Genomic DNA, 18,018 nt, shown 5'->3' with positions numbered 1-18,018 from the left:
GGCTAAGCGTTCTTAAGTTTATTGATCAGAAACCGTTTTTACTTACAAGGTCAATGTGACCTTGACCTTTGACCCCTTGACCCAAAACTCAATAGGGGTCATCTGCTGTCAGACCATCATCATACAAAGTTTGAAGTTCCTAGGCCTAAGCGTTTTTAGTTAATGTTGATCGGAAACCGTTTTTACCTACAAGGTCATGTGACCTTGACCTTTGACCCCTTGACCCCAAAAATCAAAAGGTCATCTGCTGGTCATGACCAATCACCATACCAAGTTTGAAGTTCCTAGGCCTAAGGGTTCTTTGTTATTGATTGGAAAGCATTTTTACCTACAAGGTCAATGTGACCTTGCCCTTTACCCTTAACCCCAATATCAATAGGGTCATCTGCTGGTCATGACCAATCACCATACCAAGTTTGAAGTTCCTAGGCCTAAGGTTCTTTAGTTATTGATCGGAAACCGTTTTTACCTAAGAGGTCAATGTGACCTTGACCTTTGACCCCTTGACCCCAAAATCAATAGGGGTCATCTACTTGTCATGACCAATCACCATACAAGTTTGAAGTTCCTAGGCCTAAGGGTTCTTTAGTTATCACTCGGAAACCATTTGGTCTACGGACCGACGGACCGAACAGACCGACGGACCGACAAGTGCAAAGCAATATACCCCCTTTATCTTCGAAATGGGGCATAATAATAAGTATCTTTTTAAGTAGTTGGGAGAGTTTTGTTAGAATTTCGTTTAATCATAATATGTAAAAGTGATTTATTTCTTGCACTTGTAAACTGATTATTTTATTTTTTTTTTAATTTCAGAAAGTGTGATGAGATCTCAGGTTGGAGACGGTAATGATACGCTTAAAGTATGCCCCAGATCGACAATAAATGTAGGAGGACGAAAGAAGCTAGAATACTTATGAAGATACATGAACATTGCTATTTATAGTTATAACAAAATATTCAGAATATTGTTCCATTTAACATTCAGATCTAGATTCAGTTATTAAAATACAAAGACAAATATACAATCAGTGAGTTGAATAGATGATTGAAAAATCCCAAACTCAGAGTGATCAGTTCAGTGGTGATACAAGAAAAAACACATGCATGGATGTTTGCTATATAAAATGTCAGTGTTAATATTCAAGAAGGATTTTGTTTATCTTATTTCTAAAACATGCTTAATTAATACATGAAGCGTTATTAAGTACATACCGTCAAGTTTTAATAGTTTCAAAAAAATATTATGTAAATCTTGCATTTGTTATAGTACCACATTTCTTGTTTTTGTACTTTGATTCCGAGTATAAATAAATTGCTAAAATCATAAGAATGCTTATTTATTAACCCTATTAAAGAGCTTTAAAATGAAAAAAATCATATTCCAAAAGTTTTGAATGAGGTTAAATCATGGTCAGAAAATTTGGTCAGATAAGGTTGGCATATGGTCAGATAATGGTCAGAAAAGGTTGGATTATGGTCAGAAAAGGGTTGGATTATGTCCAAATAATGGTCAGAAAAGGTTGGATTATGGTCAGAATATGGTCAGAAAAGGTTGGATTATGGTCAGAAAAGGTTGGATAAAGGTCATTTTATGACGTTGTATAGACGTCGGTTTCTGACGTCTAAAAAACTTTCAAATCCAACCTTCTGCCAACGTTTACCCAACGTCAGGGTCTAACGTCAGTACAACGTTGGTACAACGTCATTTGTTTGCTGGGTTAATGTCGAGCCCTGTATCCGAAAAGTTGAAATTTGTTCCGTTAATCGGAATACCCCGCCTATTATCATTGACATACATTGTAAATGGCGGCGCCCGACTAGAACTGACACTGAAAATTTCATCGATAGGTATAGAATTCTATATATTTTTTAATTGTTTTTTTATTTGATTTTCTTTTAAATATTCACGTGTAGTCTATAGCCGGGCAAGCCAAAGCCCGGACCCGCTTTGCGGGCCCTGCCTTTGACTTCCCCGTATAAAAAAGCAATAAAAGTACTACAAATTATATACAATTATGGGCCGAGTTGATCTGTGCCGAGTTGGTATAGGGCCGACATGACTCGGGGCCGAGTTGACCCTAATTTGGTGAGCGACTGCCCTTTATGAAATAACAAATTACTTTACAAGTTATTATCTTTATGGAATGGCCAACAAATGAATAATTGAATGTCATTAATGTTCAAAATTGTTACACAAGCTTTACTTATAAATGAAATATGAATCTATATGGAGGCGGGAGTCGCCCAGTGTCCGGCTCTGTGTGATTTGCAGCAACTTTTAGTTTATAATGCAATTAAGTTCTTAACATCAAGCTTTTTAACATCTTTCAATAGAAAAAGTAAATTATTTTCATTTGTACATAATACGAAATTATACCTCTCTTTAGAACAAACATCTTGCTATCTTTCTTTGTCCCGCTTTGTGCCAAAACAATCTCAAAAACGGCGCCAACTTGCGATGACGATAACTTCCCGCAAAAAATAACGGTGTATTTTATTTAAATACACCATGAAATTTGTATTATTTGTGGTGAAGCTGTACTAAATTAGCCTTAGGTTGAACATCACTAAACACTTTCACTCAATCCGGTAAAGACTGGGACATAAGTTATTTTATGTCCCAGGTAGAGACTATAAACCACATGGAACTAGAAACATACTGTAACCCATTCCCGTACCAATTAGATCTATATATTTATTACTTTTCCACAGGGTTTCGTTACTGGAAATGGCTATTGACAGGTCATATTTTTGTTTGTGAGTAGGTGAGTCTAATATACACGCATGCATTTATTCAAGTAAGAATCAATGAGCATTACTTCAAGCCACTTTGTTAACTGTATGGGTCTAAAAAACAAAACAAAAACACCCACAAAAAGCACAAAAAAACAAAAGGAAAAAAACAAACATATAATTTCTTCACAAAGATACTTTTTTCAAAAAATCTAATATTCTAACACAATTTCATATGAAAATATACTTTCTCTAAATATGGCAGTTGTGGCTTGTAATTTAGGCAAACATGCAAGGGTGTTTGGCACTAAAAACTTTGGATGGCGAACTTTGCTGATATTCATAAAAAAATGAATGTCTTATAAAGCATAGGAAAAAAGTAATGAAAAGCTGATTTCTATTCGTGTCCATCCGTAATATCTTCTCAGAACGGCAGGCAATGACCAACATTTAATGTATTAATACTTGTAGGCCTTGAGTAACTTATTTTCTTAATACACTCTATTGATTTATCTGAGCACATTTATGTTATGACATTTTTGGTTAAAACTGTATATATACTCTGCTGAGAACGCCACCAGTCATAATAATCAGCGATGTTCATGTGTATCAAGTTTAATTAGATTTGTAGAGCTCATACTGGACCTTTATAGTAATGCCGTGTCTCTAGATTTCATTTTTCGATCGCAGAAAATAAAAGATAGATAATAAAAATAATAACGAAGACATAGAAAAGCTGACACAGTTCACAAACTTAGAAAAACAATACAGCAGAGAACATGCCCAGCGCAGTACTTACAGAGTCTAGAACATCACACGCATGCGAGTTACTAAGTCGTGGCCACGTGATAGCTAATTAAGTCGAGGCCACGAGATACTATGTCGTGACCACGGGTTACTAAGTCGTGGCCACGAGATAGCTAAGTCGTGGCCACGAGATACTATGTCGTGGCCCGAGTTACTAAGTCGTGGGCATAGTATCTCGTGGCCACGACTTAGCTTTCTCGTGGTCAAGACTTAGTAACTCGTGACCACGACATAGTATCTCGTGGCCACGAGATAAATAAAACATAACATGTCACGTTTGTGCCACCGTATATGGGCGATGCCCTGAACAATTCATTTTTTAATATCGTAGTTCTAAATAAAAACTTTTTTTTTCAGTTTGCAGTTGCCATGTCACTAAATATATTATGCATGTTAAAATAGTATTCATTGAATGTATATACTATTGTGTTGATGCGTGTAAATAGAGTTAATAAAGTGTTAATCTTGTTAATAATCCGAAAGTTTTATTACCAACGGAAACGGACCTCTTCTTTGCCTTGGTAATTGTCCCCAACAAACACAGCAGTTGTTGCTTTTCTATCTTTATTGAAAATGATATACCTCCACGACAGTTGTTTTTTCCTGGATACGTTCCGTACCAATTAGTTTCAAAGGGTACCCACCTTATGGCCATGCTAAATAAAGATGGCTTAATTTATACTGTCCCTTTAAATTGTAGAAGTCCTGAATAATCTGAAACTTTTATTGATCAATAAGCACCATTTAGGTCTTAAAAGTTTTACACTTAGTCTAATACACAGGCGCTAGTCACATAATCAAATAGTTTACATGACCGGTCTATATATGTACATAAAGATATCTTATTATATAGTTTATAGCCCATATAAAACTTTAAAAAGTTTGTTTCAAGCACCTGTGGTCTAATAGACTTAACAGCATTTCGTGAAATTCATTTGACAGAGTAGAACAAAATGGAGGAGGTAGGATGAAAAATACATGTGCTTGTTGACAGAGACAAGATGAGAAGGGGTGAGGCGGAGGGGGTAGAGGTAAATATTGGAGGTTTAACGACAGGAAAAGTTATATATAAGATAGAGAAAAACATAATTCTGAAGAAAGCCTAAAACGGCAAAATTGAAAATGTTGCAAGTCCGCTTTGATTGAGTCCGTTCATGGACGGTACTGGAAAGTGCAAGCTACCGTCCACGCCCCTAGCACCGGCTCAAGCAGAATTCAACATTTAAACATGAAACTATTTAGAAACATCAGCAGAATGATGTGTTCATACAGTGGTTATCATGGAACTATCAATGTGACACATATGTGCAATTCCCTGAAAAGCGGCGTATGGTCCCCAAGGAAAAAAGAATGTGCCTGTCGAAAAAGAGAAAACAATGGGCGGAACTTAATGAAAGGGAATTTCGAAAAGAAGTTAAAGGTTTTGATGAGACACGAGAGAGGAAAAGCCAATATTTATATAGACTATATCAAAACGTTATAAATTTTCCTTGTACAGTGTTGAAAAAAAAGATACGTAAGAAATAACAGCAGACTCATTTTTAAAAATTAATTTCGGAAGGGTTTTCAATGCTTGTTTTTTTTTTTTTTTTTTTTTTTAATACGTTTTATTTAAGGTCGCCGCCGGAAAGCCCATATTGGGCGACCGTACACTCAAGTCGGGTCATCCTAGAGCATCCCGCCGAGATTTTTCGTCGATTTTTTCCAGCTTTATTGGTGGAGGAAGACCCCAGGTGCCCCTCCGGGCATTATTTCAGGCACGAGCGGGCACCTGGGTAGAACCACCGACCTTCCGTAAGCCAGCTGGATGGCTTCCTCACATGAAAGATTTCGACCCGAGTGAGGATCGAACCCACAGTGGTGGGGGACCTGTGATCTCAAGTCAGCGACTTTAACCACACGGCCACGGAGGCCCCAAATGCTTGTTGTGCATATACATGTATATTGTATATCATCAGCCGACTATTTGTATCATAATATTATCAAATGACATAACGTCGTAAAAAGTGGGAACATTAAATGACAACAACACAATTATAATTGTTTATACCGTAAATATAATATTACGGACATTTAGCATCATCTGTACAATCTGGCAGTAAAAATTACCATATACATTTGTATTCGTTAAAGGGAGGTAATAATGTTAATGTGTTAATAAGTTATTTAATATAGCCCAAACAACGCCCCAAGTACGGCAAATTGAAAATGTATACGTGTGAAAAATGTGTAACCTATACCAATCATCGTTTCACATTACATACATCATGTGTTTATGTTAAGTTTACCATCACACATACTCCATTATACAACACTCGAAAATTAAAGGCCCATTATTCAACCAAAAAATATTTTCGTTTTTAATTCTAATAAAAACTTTTTTTGAATTCTTTTATAGTTTCCAACAAGTTACACATTGACCACTTACCTGAATTGTCTTCCTCTTCTGCTGCTTTTTAAACAATTAGTACATGTATTGGGACTTTTAATGGATTTAAATGGAAGACAAAAAACTACTTTGTTTACATTTTGTTACAATTATGACAAACTATTTTACATTTATCGCTATTTCCCTTAGAACGTTTCCCTATAACCATTATTTGAACGTTATAAAACTCATGTTTCATCATTTTTTAAAAAGTAAATCTATTCGTTTCTGAGGTGCCTAAAAAAACAAACAAACAAACAAACAAAAAAAAAAATTAGTAAAACATAGACAAAGGTTAAAAGAAAACATCTATCTTTTTCTTATAATAATTATTATTACAACAAAATATGTAGTATCACTAAAGATAACATCTTTAAAGGTAATTCAATACATATTAGAACAACATGGTACTGATATCTATAACATCTTATATATGCACAATAAAAGGAAGAAATATCATCTTTCACTATTTTACTATACTTTTTTTTATAACATTTAACATTACAATATCGTGCATAAGGAAGTTTTGATACTGTGGTATATATTTTAACCGGACCTGAAGGATAAACAGAATGTCTGGTAGGTTGCTTATTTACTTTTTCTTTCTCTCTTTTGGTCAGCTATTACGGTGCGGCCACCATATCAGTATTATAATCATCTATTATGATAGGCCTAACAATAGTTTTAAAAAATCGCCTAAAATTGACATGTATTTTTTTTCTCAATGTGATTTTTCAAAATTTTGTATTGAATTAACAAGTTATTATATAAGTTTACAGTGATGTCACTTATTTTACCGTTTCACTGTGTTTTTTTTAAAAGTAAAATGTTTCAAACCACTAATTTAACTTCACATGTTTTTGTATGATGGGCAATTAAGATAGATAAATGAACGGGGGTATATAAGTCTGTGTTATGAAGAAATTGGATAAACTTACAGAAAAAGTGTTATACTTTACAATTAGACATGAACTTGCATATATGAAATATTTGGTAGATTTACGACTCTTTCTATATGATCTATCAAGTAATTACAACTCGGCGTTTCTGAACTATTTGATAAATGTACGACCCTGCGTATATGAACTATTAGGTAAATTTACGACCGGCGTATATGAACTATTAGGTAAATTTACGATCCATCATATGTTAACTATTAGTATTAGGTAGATTTACGACCCAGCATACATTAAATATAAGGTAAATTTCGGTTTGACATTTAAGTAGCTATCAAACACTGAGGTAATTTACACATTGATACTTAGGATTGGCATACCTTTTATTAATAATATTATGTTTGAAATACATTTCCTTGCTGTTTCTCTCGGCAACATACCCTTTTCAAATGATTTAGTTATACTCCATGCTAAAGAAATTTAAAGAATCATGAGTTAACGGAATTTTCCGGGATCTAAAATTGAACGTACTTTATAAATTTTATATACTTGTATACCAAAACAGCTGCAAAAGAAAATTTTCATTTGGTTACTTGGAAATTCTATATACTCACTTTAGCAAAATAGTGGCAAGTTTGGTACCTCATTTTGCAGAAATCCTTTGACCAAGCCCTGGCTTTTAATTTGTATTGAAATTTGATCATTATCAAAAATTTTGTTTCGTGTAAAGAGTGGATGGGTGAAAAGTAAAGATGCAGAATTGTGATTTTAAAATCTTTTTTTAACTGGTTACAAGACAATTAATCGGTATCTGTTACGTCCATTTCGACTTCTGATCAACAAAGTGTTCGAAACTGCATGGACTTGACGTTACGTAATATGAAATTGGTTCTGAATGATGTTCCATTCCAAAATTCATGACTCTTACGGCAAATAGCTTGTTTATAGAAATCAAACATCTACTTGTCACCCAGACACAGGAGACACAGGCAAAGTTTCAGTTCTTCGTTCATAATTTGGTAAAGGAATATACTAAGAAGTCACAGGAACACATCTTTTCTCATTTTAAAGTTATAAAGTATTAAATGACGATTGTTTTTTTTTCTCATTTTAAAGTTATAAAAGTATTAAATGACGATTGTCTTTAGCGCGTTAAGATTTCACAATAGTTATCACAATGATCTTTGGAAACGTTAAAGAACATGGCTTGTGAATGACTTATTTTAATTATACAATATCCACAGTATCTGTTATTGTAACTTCCAAGGTTTGTTCAAGTCACAAAACTTGTTTTAAAACTACTCGATGATTCTGTCGGCTTCTAAATTTCGTTCCACATATTTAGATATACATGTATGTAGTTTCAAACCCAAAATGTATAGAATGTAATACAGAAATTCATGCTGAGATTTTTAAAAGATGTCATTTTAGCGTGATTTGAGTTCATAAGATCATTTTAAAATACTTTTGCCATCAAATTGCCTGAGTATCCCTTTAACAATGACCAAAGGTCTAATAATCTACTGTACGTGTAGTCAATTCATTTCTCCAAATTTTTATACCATTTTTTTCTCAATCAATTACACACTTTTTCTTGCAGCAGAGTATACATATGTTAGGTTTTTGTTTTAGCCATCTTGTCTAAAATTGATGAAGCAGTGACAATAGAGTACTTCCATGTGCAATGTATGTTGGTAGTTTGAGTTTATTTATTAGTTATTGTGACGTTATTTCGATTAATTTCAGACCACAATTCCACAAATGTTTTGATCGTTCTTCTCGTCATTCTTGGAGTAGTAGTTATACTGTTTCTAATAACGGTTGTTGCAATCATTTTGAGGTATGTATGTTCTTCTTCCTAAAAACGACCATAATGTAAATTTGTATATTAACTGTTTGTAGCGTTCTGTTACTAGCTGTTACATTTGTTTCAGCCTTTTTTGATATCATGTTAGCTTTTCTTTATATTATAGGTTTTTATAACAGTATATTGATCTGTAATTTGTATTGACTCGAGATTATTCTGCTAGGCAAGGATGTCACAGAAGTGCCGAGTATGATTCATCCCCGTAGAACCAATGAGAGCCAAACATTATTTACATTTTTGTATATTATATTTATTTAATGACCATCTTAATATATAAGCATCCAATAATTAATCATTTATTGATAATCAACCATAACATAATGGATTATAAATGTCGGCAAACGTCATTCAGGATCACCCTCCTTTACAGATTTCATCTCTATTGGTGTATGTGATACAGCCATTAAATATAACAAAGAATATAAAGGTACATGCACAGATATATAAACAATTACAAATAACTTATATTTAGCTCCATGGTACATGTATATAATAAAATTGAGTTAATATCCACTATAAATTAATTGAATATATGACTAAATCGCCTGGTATGTTATGTTTGTAATAGAATATTTTATAGACTTGATAAGACAAAAATAGTAAATTGAATGAAAAACAAGCAATAGTTGGTCTGTTAAAAGTTCCAGTTGATTATCCATGTAAAATACACCAGCACATTTTCTGTATTTTATTTCACTGATAATGTTAATATATAAACAAATGACAACAAATATTTTACAGATGGAGAAAAGATAAGGATAATTCTAACGTTACATTCAGATACCTCAATGGATCTAAGATAGAACCAACTACCTGGGCACATTACGGACAAGCTGATGATCTAACATCACCGTATTCAGAAGTGTTTCCTGATACCTTTTCATTTTCAGCCACGGACGAATCAAAGGAGAATACGCAAGAGCAAGGTATGAGTATATAAATGAGAATACTTATGTTTGGATGTTTGTCCTTCCGGGTTATGCATCCGGCAAAATTACATGACCTTTCATCAGTTAGTGCTACGTTTTTTTTATGGAATAAACGATAAAAACGACCATAATATGTTCGTTTTTTTCTGAAATAATTATTATGCACTTTAGAATTAATGTAACATTGTTTTATTTACAATACATTCCTAACATCGATTCTATTTAAAGCATTACATTTTTAAGGTTTATAGAAGGGACTCCATTTGCCGTAGGTCTTGACCAATAACTTGTGCGCAATATTTCAGATCAGTCGCTCAATCTGTGTTTTCAAAAAAAGAAAAATGTTCTAATATTAATTGTGAAAAATGACACAAAATCTAAAAGTGTTTCAACGCTTTTCACTCAATCAGGTTACGAGAAGTTTCATTTTTTTAGTATATTTCCTAATTATCTTTGTTAGAAGTGATCCAGCTGATCTATTTTAGAAATTAAAATCTAATGTATATAGGCTTTTTGGCCACAATAGAGTTCCTTTAATAAATGACACGTTTATAATGAACTAGTTCAATAGCATTGTTTGTTTATTTTTATACTCGAATTATTATTCCTGCATAATTATATTTATATTTAACCAAATGTCTTTAATTAATTTTAGTTTCGTTTCTTTTAATTTTGTTCAATGCTTTGTTACCGCCACGTTCCTTATACACATGTGCATAATAAATTATCATTGTTCAATGTATCATATTGTTTAAAAGTTTAATGAATATGCACCTTCATAAACTGAAACTTTTCATCAAAGTTATCAGATTTCCTTTTTATAACTTTTTTATAACTACTAGTATTTTTGTTTTAAAAGCTGAGGATGGAGTCAAATCTTCCGGAGAAACACATCGCATTTCAACGATATCCGGTAGATCTATTGATTTAGGTAATGTTAGTGGTGTTTCGGAGTTTACACTAAATCCTGCAGTTGTTCGAACACGTGGTACGATGACGTATGGGGAGTATAGGAAGATGAAAGCAGACAGTATGAGATCAAGTGTTGGTGTAGATCTAGGGGGAGACTATCATAAAGGTATTACATATTTTAATCTGTCTTATAGTTAATATATTTTCTTATCGTCATAATAACAGTTGATACCTCAAGAATAGTGTAGTGGGGGATGGGGGCTGGGGAGCAGAGCGTTGAGGAGGTTTCTGCACTCCCGCGCAACCCAATCAAACTCTATCTAATAATAGTATTTAGATCCCAGATTAAAGATATCCCTGTTTTAAAAAGTCATCCAAAATTAAAACATTACAAGTCTTATACTGAAATCTAGAAATCCAGCGGTGAAAAAATGAAATGCGAAAAAATTCCACATTGAATTCCGTCGATCAGCATTTTGAAAGTTCTGACACTGAAATTTATTCTTTTAAAGTTGAAACAAAGCCCCCAGGTTTGCTTTTAAAGAAAGAAATGATTATGTCTGTGTCAGTGCCTTGATGTTTGTTCTCATTTTATATTCAATGTTGTTTTACTTTGTTTTTAGCACAGAGAATTATGGGGGATGACGACGCAGCATTTTACTTTTAACTAGCATAACAGTCGTAAACCAATGTGATGCCAAACAATTTGAAATTCGACTCATATATGTACGATTTCCAAGCAGTAAAACATATTGTTTAAAAGTTTAATGAATATGCACCTTCATAAACTGAAAACTTTTCATCAAAGTTATCAGATTTCTTTTTTATTACTTTTTATTATAACTACTAGTATTTTTGTTTTAAAAGCTGAGGATGGAGTCAAATCTTCCGGAGAAACACATCGCATTTCAACGCTATCCGGTAGATCTATTGATTTAGGTAATTTTAGTGGTGTTTCGGAGTTTACACTAAATCCTGCAGTTGTTCGAACACGTGGTACGATGACGTATGGGGAGTATAGGAAGATGAAAGCAGACAGTATGAGATCAAGTGTTGGTGTAGATCTAGGGGGAGACTATCATAAAGGTATGAAATATTTTAATCTGTCTTACAGTTAATATATTTTCTTATCGTCATGATAACAGTTAATACCTAGGGGGATGGGGGCGGGGTAGCAGGGCGTTGAGGAGGTTTCTGCACTGCCGCGCAACCCGATCAAACTCTATCTAATAATAGTATTTAGATCCCAGATTAAAGATATCCCTGTTTCAAATGGTCATCCAAAATTAAAACATAAAAAGTCATATACTGAAATCTAGAAACCCAGCAGTGAAAAAATGAAATGCGAAAAAATTCCACATTGAATTTTGAAAGTTCTGTCACCGAAATTTATTCTTTTAAAGTTGAAACAAAGCCCCCAGGTTTGCTTTTAAAATCATTGGTTGTTAATTTCAACACTGCATTTGTTCAGCATATTTGAAAAAAGAAAGATAAAAAGTCTACCGGGATTTAGAAATGATTATGTCTGTGTCAGTGCCTTGATGTTTGTTCTCATTTTATATTCAATGTTGTTTTACTTTGTTTTCAGCACAGAGAATTATGAGGGATGACGACGCAGCATTTTACTTTTAACAGGCAAAACAGTCGTAAACCAATGTGATGCCAAACAATTTGAAATTCGACTCATATATGTACGATTTCCAAGCAGTAAAACATGGAGTTAATGAAAGAGAGATATTTATTCCCCATTACAACAACAAAAACTGTTTCTACCGTCTGTATGGGACCAGTTATTGAATTTGATAATAGACATATTGAATTGTTATGGACCTAGAGTGTTTGATAATCAAACAACATTTTTCTCTTTCAAATACAACACAGACAAGATGTTTATGATCTTTATATATAAAATGGATAAACACATATTCTTCTTATATAAATAATTAAAAAAAAGAAAGAAATGTGTTGGAATTATTTTCTTTTCATGTCTAACTAAGACTTCGTAAATCAACAAAAAAGGATATATTTTTATGCTTGTATTCGAATTCTTTTCTTTTAATTGTTACTGAATACACACATGTATGCAGGGTTAATATCATGCCGCTGCCGATATATTGAGGCCTTTGATTAAGTATCCTCAGCCCAAAACAAAATAAAAGAAACAAAACAAAGCATGCTACACTGAATATCTTTATTATTTATATAACAATTGCTAAGCAAATGCATCTAAACAAACAAATGAATAAATAATATAAACAATGTTTTAGACAGTGATCCTTTTTATTGAAAAACATAATGGCTTTATTGACATTTTAGGTCATATTAAAACATAAGACACAAACAATTTCCAAGCATTTCTTCAAAAAATACGTAATCATACTTTCAAAGCACATGCCACAAAATATCACAGAAAAATGGCGTTAACAACATGTTAAAGTCAAATAAATATAATGAAAAAATATAAATATATTTAAAACTGTGATAAAGTTTTATCTGACAGAAATAGTAAACAATACATTTCTTACCTTAGTCATTCAATGCTCGGCGGAACGTTTATTAAAATAACATTACGTGCTGATTGTTTGGCACATGTACATTGTATTCTGACTACTTTGATAAAAAATGTAGCAAATACATAACATGCATTAATAATATTGTACATACAAATACACATTGTGATTCAGACAGAAACTATTAATACATCTGTAGTCCCATCAATACGAAGATCATCTGATTTTATCAAGGGTTTACTGTTTCGACCTTTGAGCGACCGTGACATTGAATCTAATGGTCGTGTGTCTATCACTGTTGATTCAGACTACTAGTTAGATACCCAGGAAAGCTGATTAAAATGGACAGACGTCCGAGAAAAGAATTGCGAACATAACATTTTAGACCATCAGACAAAACTGCTAGACCTTTACAGACTCTTGGAATCCGGTAAGAATAATGTTAGTGTCAACTTTTCGTACATCTGAACAAGAAAGTTTATCGACTTTTTCACTACTCGAACTATTAACTATCCAATTATGCACGTTGAAAATTTCAAAAACGATCTTGAAAGAATGCAGTTTGTCTAGTCTTTGCAAAGGAGAGAATAATGATTTAGAAAACGAACACGTATGCACTAATAGCGGTCTAAACTTCTTGCTCATCAAAAAGTATATTATAGGATTTAATACTGTTGACGTTCTTGACATAAGAGTTGCAAAAACGGCGAATCGGATGGATTGTGTTCCGTGCGCTGTTTGAAGTGACGCAATCATATATGGTAACCATGACAACAAAAAACTCCAAAACATTATGAAAGTGATCTGCAATAAGATAAAAGGCAATGATTTATAATATGAATTATTACGTGAATGTTTTTAAAATTTTATAAACTGATTTGTTGTTAAAAATTTATGTCGTGCTTTATGTATAAAAATGATTCACAGGGAACAGCAAAACACAGAATGAAGCTCTATTGTTCTGTTATTGCATGGAATTATCTTTACATATTCCACATTGTTTGTAGCACTTCCTAACATTATATTGTACTCATACATGTTTCCAACTGAAAGAAGTAATGGAAAAGCGAAACAATAACTTTCAAGGATTGGTTTTAACCAAATAATTAGATTATTGACAATGATCGATGCATTGTTAACTGAATAAATGACAGTAAATATCTACAAATACTCTAATTCAACCACAATAACTGCTTTTATTTCATTCATATATATCCAAAAGTAAAAGATAAGAACTAACCTTCAGAAGAAAAGATTCTTTACGAGACTTTCTTCGTTTTCGTAAGGCCAGTTTCCGAATATTACGACCACTTTTCCGGTATCGTAGAATAATCTGCCCATATGCAAACATAATGATGAAAAGTGGGATACAGATACAAAACATCGACATAATGATAGTGAAAGGCCTTTGTCCGCTTCCATTCAGAGCACAAGACGTACCATATGGCTCCAAATTATAGCTGCCGAAATATTTTAGTGGAAGACACGACCAGACCAGAGCATAGATATATGGAAACATGGTGGAGATAATAACGCATCTTCGGCTTTTGATCTCTAAAAAGACATAAGATAAGGTTACTATTGATGTTTAGTAATTAAACATACTGATTATTATAACTATGAACTAATTAAGTCTAAGATAACAACGAAAACTAGTAAGACTTTTATTATAGACAATCATTGCAAACTTCAATAAAAGTAAAAAAAAACATCTGAAATTATTGTTTACCATAAGCACCACTGCAATAACATTTGATATTAGATAAAAAGCCTTGACATCACACACACGCTCATAAAAACAAATTCATTTCTATAGCACTTATAAACACACAAGGACAAATGACGTTAAAACTTGGATATACGAGTACTAGAAAGTACTATTATACTGTATATTTCAATGGAAATTCTACTCTACAATGCTCTATCTGTCTCAGTAGATACAGGGTTAGAGAATCCGATAATTACATTATATAAATGGTAACCCACTGTTTTAAATGATAAATATGTTTGTAGGAAGCACGACCTTTGAATATTTTCACTTAAAATGTAAAATAAAGAGATTATCATAAACATATTAATTGAAGATTGATTGTGAACAAGTTCTTTCGTCTATTATTTCTTCAGTTCTATATGACATCAATATACTAACTAAAACAGTACACATGCATGTTCACAAGAAACATGGTTGTGACCACAAGTTTTAATATAAATATATTTCTTTTTGATTCTGCAATCATAAAATATGTTGTCAACTTTGAGCAGTAAAGTCCTATTACGTTTAAACCGTTACTGCTGATCTTTTTTCCAAAAATAGGGCAATTATAGAGTGAATTGTCAACATCATTTATTTCTAGATCCCGAAGCGAGTGTCATACCACCGGAACACTGGTACCAATGGAGCGATACAATAAAATCGATATTCTCTTAGATTACTTACTGATTTGTGGCTGACAAATGCTGACATAACGCATGATTCCCATAACAGTTACTGTGGCAATGCTTACTATTCCGAAGAAAAATCCAAAGAAACCAAATAAAACACAACCTGAAATACAATAACATAACTATTATACAACATTTTACAGTAAGATATGTTTATATGTGAGATGTGACATTACCTGACTCATATCATATATACATTCAATGTGTGCCTTCAATAAATCTCTATTGACACAATGGACATTAACAAAGATTTCTATTATCAAATAAAGTACATATTACAATTTACCTAGGCAAACTGATAAACATGAAACGATATGTAATAATGAGAAAATTGAAAAAGATTTACCTGTGTCACCAAACATCCATCGATGATAGAGAGAAGACAGAATGGCAAAAGGGAATGAACACAGTGGCAGAAGAACATCTGAGCATGCCAAACTCAATATGTAATAGTCAGATACTGACAATGACCTCCAATGTCTTAAGCAAGTGTAGATTACAAGTGTGTTTAAACTTAATGCCAAAGTACCTTAGGAATAAAGAAGAAGATCGATAATACAATGGAACTTGTTAACAAGATTTTCTCATAGTAAAAAGAAAAAAAATGTATAGTACTTTAATTAAATGAAATGGGAATACACTTCAAGCATCCTGTTTAAAGACTATGAGCTATAAATGTAAATGCAGAATAGAAGGCAAATTTAAGTAAAACCTCATTGTTTGACGACAAGAAAATCTTTCTTAATATTATCCTACAAACCTTTCTGTACGGTCACCAACCTTACCTGAAACCTGATCTTATTTTGAATTTCAAGCGAGTCGAGTCCGACAAAAAGTTTCGATGCTGACATAAACTCACGGTTAACGAAGGGAAGTGAAAACAAGTATCCAATTCGTTAAGACTGCCTGCTGTATTAACAAAACAGTCAGCTGATAAATAAAGAAAGGAACAGTCAATGAAGTAATGTGATAGATTGGGCAAATATAGGCACAATTAAGAGATCTTCCCTCCGAATTGATAATTATAATTCATTTAGGGTAATTATGTTTTCACATAAAAAACATGAAAAATGATGAATACAAAATAACTTTGGATTGGTAGTCGAAACTGAAAGAACCTCGAATAAATCAAAGATAATAATGCGCATTTACACAAATTTTATACTTTGATACAAATAATACATGATCTGAACAACTCACCAATTAGCAGAAGGTAAGCTCCCACGAATAAATCTTCACCAACAGACAGGCGGGAAACGTAAACAGCGTCAAGACGAAAGGAATCGTTCATCCTTCACTGTTGTTTCTCAAATTCTCTAAAAACCAACAAACAAATCACGATTATGTTTGGAAATTTATACTTTTGTAAGATGTACACTAATGTGATGTATTTTCCAAATACATGTTTTTCACTCGAATGTGAAATTTATGTTTGCTAGAATATAGTAAAACAAGTAAAATGGAAACATTCAAAGACACCCAACACGGCAAAATACAGCCATTGTCAAAAAAAAATAAAAAATAAATAAACGGCATATCCTAAGTAACTAAAATAAAAAAGAAAACTCAACAAGAATGTTATGTTTTACGATTGGTCGGAATTATTACAAATCTCTGACTTAATGTACGTGGAGAGTTTTAACAGCCATTCGATAATGTTACTAGTTATTTTTTTCAAAATTTAAACAATAATGTTAAACATCCACGTTCATTTACAGTTTCCATATAATCTACCTTCAGATGACCTAACAAGTACTGTGCTTGAGTAACTACCATGCGAAAAGGAAATGTTTTTTTTTAAAGAAAACTAAAATAAAGATACATATATAGTGTGGTGTACTTTCTTTCATTTGTATTCTATTATGAATGATCGACTCAGAACTTAACTTAATTGATTTTCCAAAAATGTAAAATGCCTTATAAAGGTAGCTGCAGAATTGACCAAAACTATTCCAAGTTCAATATTTAACACATATATAAGTGAAAATTACAATGGTCGTATTTTTAAAGCTAATTAGCTAGATTTAATACTTAAATCTAATAAATAAATCCATTCTTATTCAAACAAACCTTTTTCCAGTGTTGAAAACAAATTTCAGTTTCAAATGACACTTGTACTAAAGCAAGTTCTTAGCCTTTCTAAACTCAATCCTGAAAAATATGTTCTGATGATGAAATGTTACTAGACACCTTTTATATTGATCCCAAAGCGACCAATGATGGAACTGCATTGGTTTCCATCGTTTGATAGAAACTTGATACCTTTTCACTGTCAATAACACATAAACATTCTTTTAACATTTTCTGGTTTAAGAGAAAAGGCAGAGATCACAGAATAGTACGTGTGGAGAATATAATCAAACAAATTCAGTTGGCATTTAGAAAAACCTAAAAAATGTAAAATAATTGGCGTATATGTATACATCATAGCAAAAAAAAATCCCAAGAAAAGTGGGAAGTTTGATGACCTTGAATTAAGTAGACAAGATGT

At 32.6% G+C, this 18,018-nt stretch overlaps 2 protein-coding genes across 2 annotated transcripts; one reads left to right on the top strand and one right to left on the bottom strand.

Moving 5' to 3' along the window:
* The first annotated feature begins 6,454 nt into the window (after positions 1-6,454).
* LOC132760024 (uncharacterized) lies at positions 6,455-11,332 on the top strand. Its single transcript, XM_060751912.1, has 5 exons — positions 6,455-6,550; positions 8,614-8,707; positions 9,476-9,660; positions 10,523-10,741; positions 11,199-11,332. The coding sequence occupies exons 1-5, from the start codon at positions 6,544-6,546 to the stop codon at positions 11,240-11,242; spliced, it is 549 nt and encodes a 182-aa protein (XP_060607895.1). The 5' UTR covers positions 6,455-6,543; the 3' UTR covers positions 11,243-11,332.
* Positions 11,333-12,866: 1,534 nt separating this feature from the next.
* LOC132760034 (opsin-5-like) lies at positions 12,867-16,818 on the bottom strand. Its single transcript, XM_060751921.1, has 4 exons — positions 16,728-16,818; positions 15,523-15,630; positions 14,326-14,639; positions 12,867-13,889 (listed from the first exon to the last, which is right to left on the bottom strand). The coding sequence occupies exons 1-4, from the start codon at positions 16,816-16,818 to the stop codon at positions 13,488-13,490; spliced, it is 915 nt and encodes a 304-aa protein (XP_060607904.1). The 3' UTR covers positions 12,867-13,487.
* Positions 16,819-18,018: the final 1,200 nt, after the last annotated feature.

This window comes from Ruditapes philippinarum, unplaced genomic scaffold (genome assembly GCF_026571515.1).
Source record: "Ruditapes philippinarum isolate M1 unplaced genomic scaffold, ASM2657151v2 ctg1528_1_1_1_1, whole genome shotgun sequence".
Taxonomy (NCBI): Eukaryota; Metazoa; Mollusca; class Bivalvia; order Venerida; family Veneridae; genus Ruditapes; species Ruditapes philippinarum.
The sequence above is the reverse complement of the archived record's forward strand: the minus strand, read 5'-3'. Positions and strand labels throughout refer to the sequence as shown.

Coding starts and splice junctions, on each gene's coding strand:
- LOC132760034 (XM_060751921.1), bottom strand. CDS start 16,818: ATGAACGATTCCTTTCGTCTTGACGCTGTTTACGTTTCCCGCCTGTCT. Junction 15,631..16,727: donor AGCTTACCTTCTGCTAATTG/GTGAGTTGTTCA, acceptor ATTGTATTTCAG/GTTGTGTTTTATTTGGTTTC. Junction 13,890..14,325: donor AAGAATCTTTTCTTCTGAAG/GTTAGTTCTTAT, acceptor ATCTTATTGCAG/ATCACTTTCATAATGTTTTG.
- LOC132760024 (XM_060751912.1), top strand. Junction 9,661..10,522: donor GGAGAATACGCAAGAGCAAG/GTATGAGTATAT, acceptor TTGTTTTAAAAG/CTGAGGATGGAGTCAAATCT. Junction 10,742..11,198: donor AGGGGGAGACTATCATAAAG/GTATTACATATT, acceptor CTTTGTTTTTAG/CACAGAGAATTATGGGGGAT.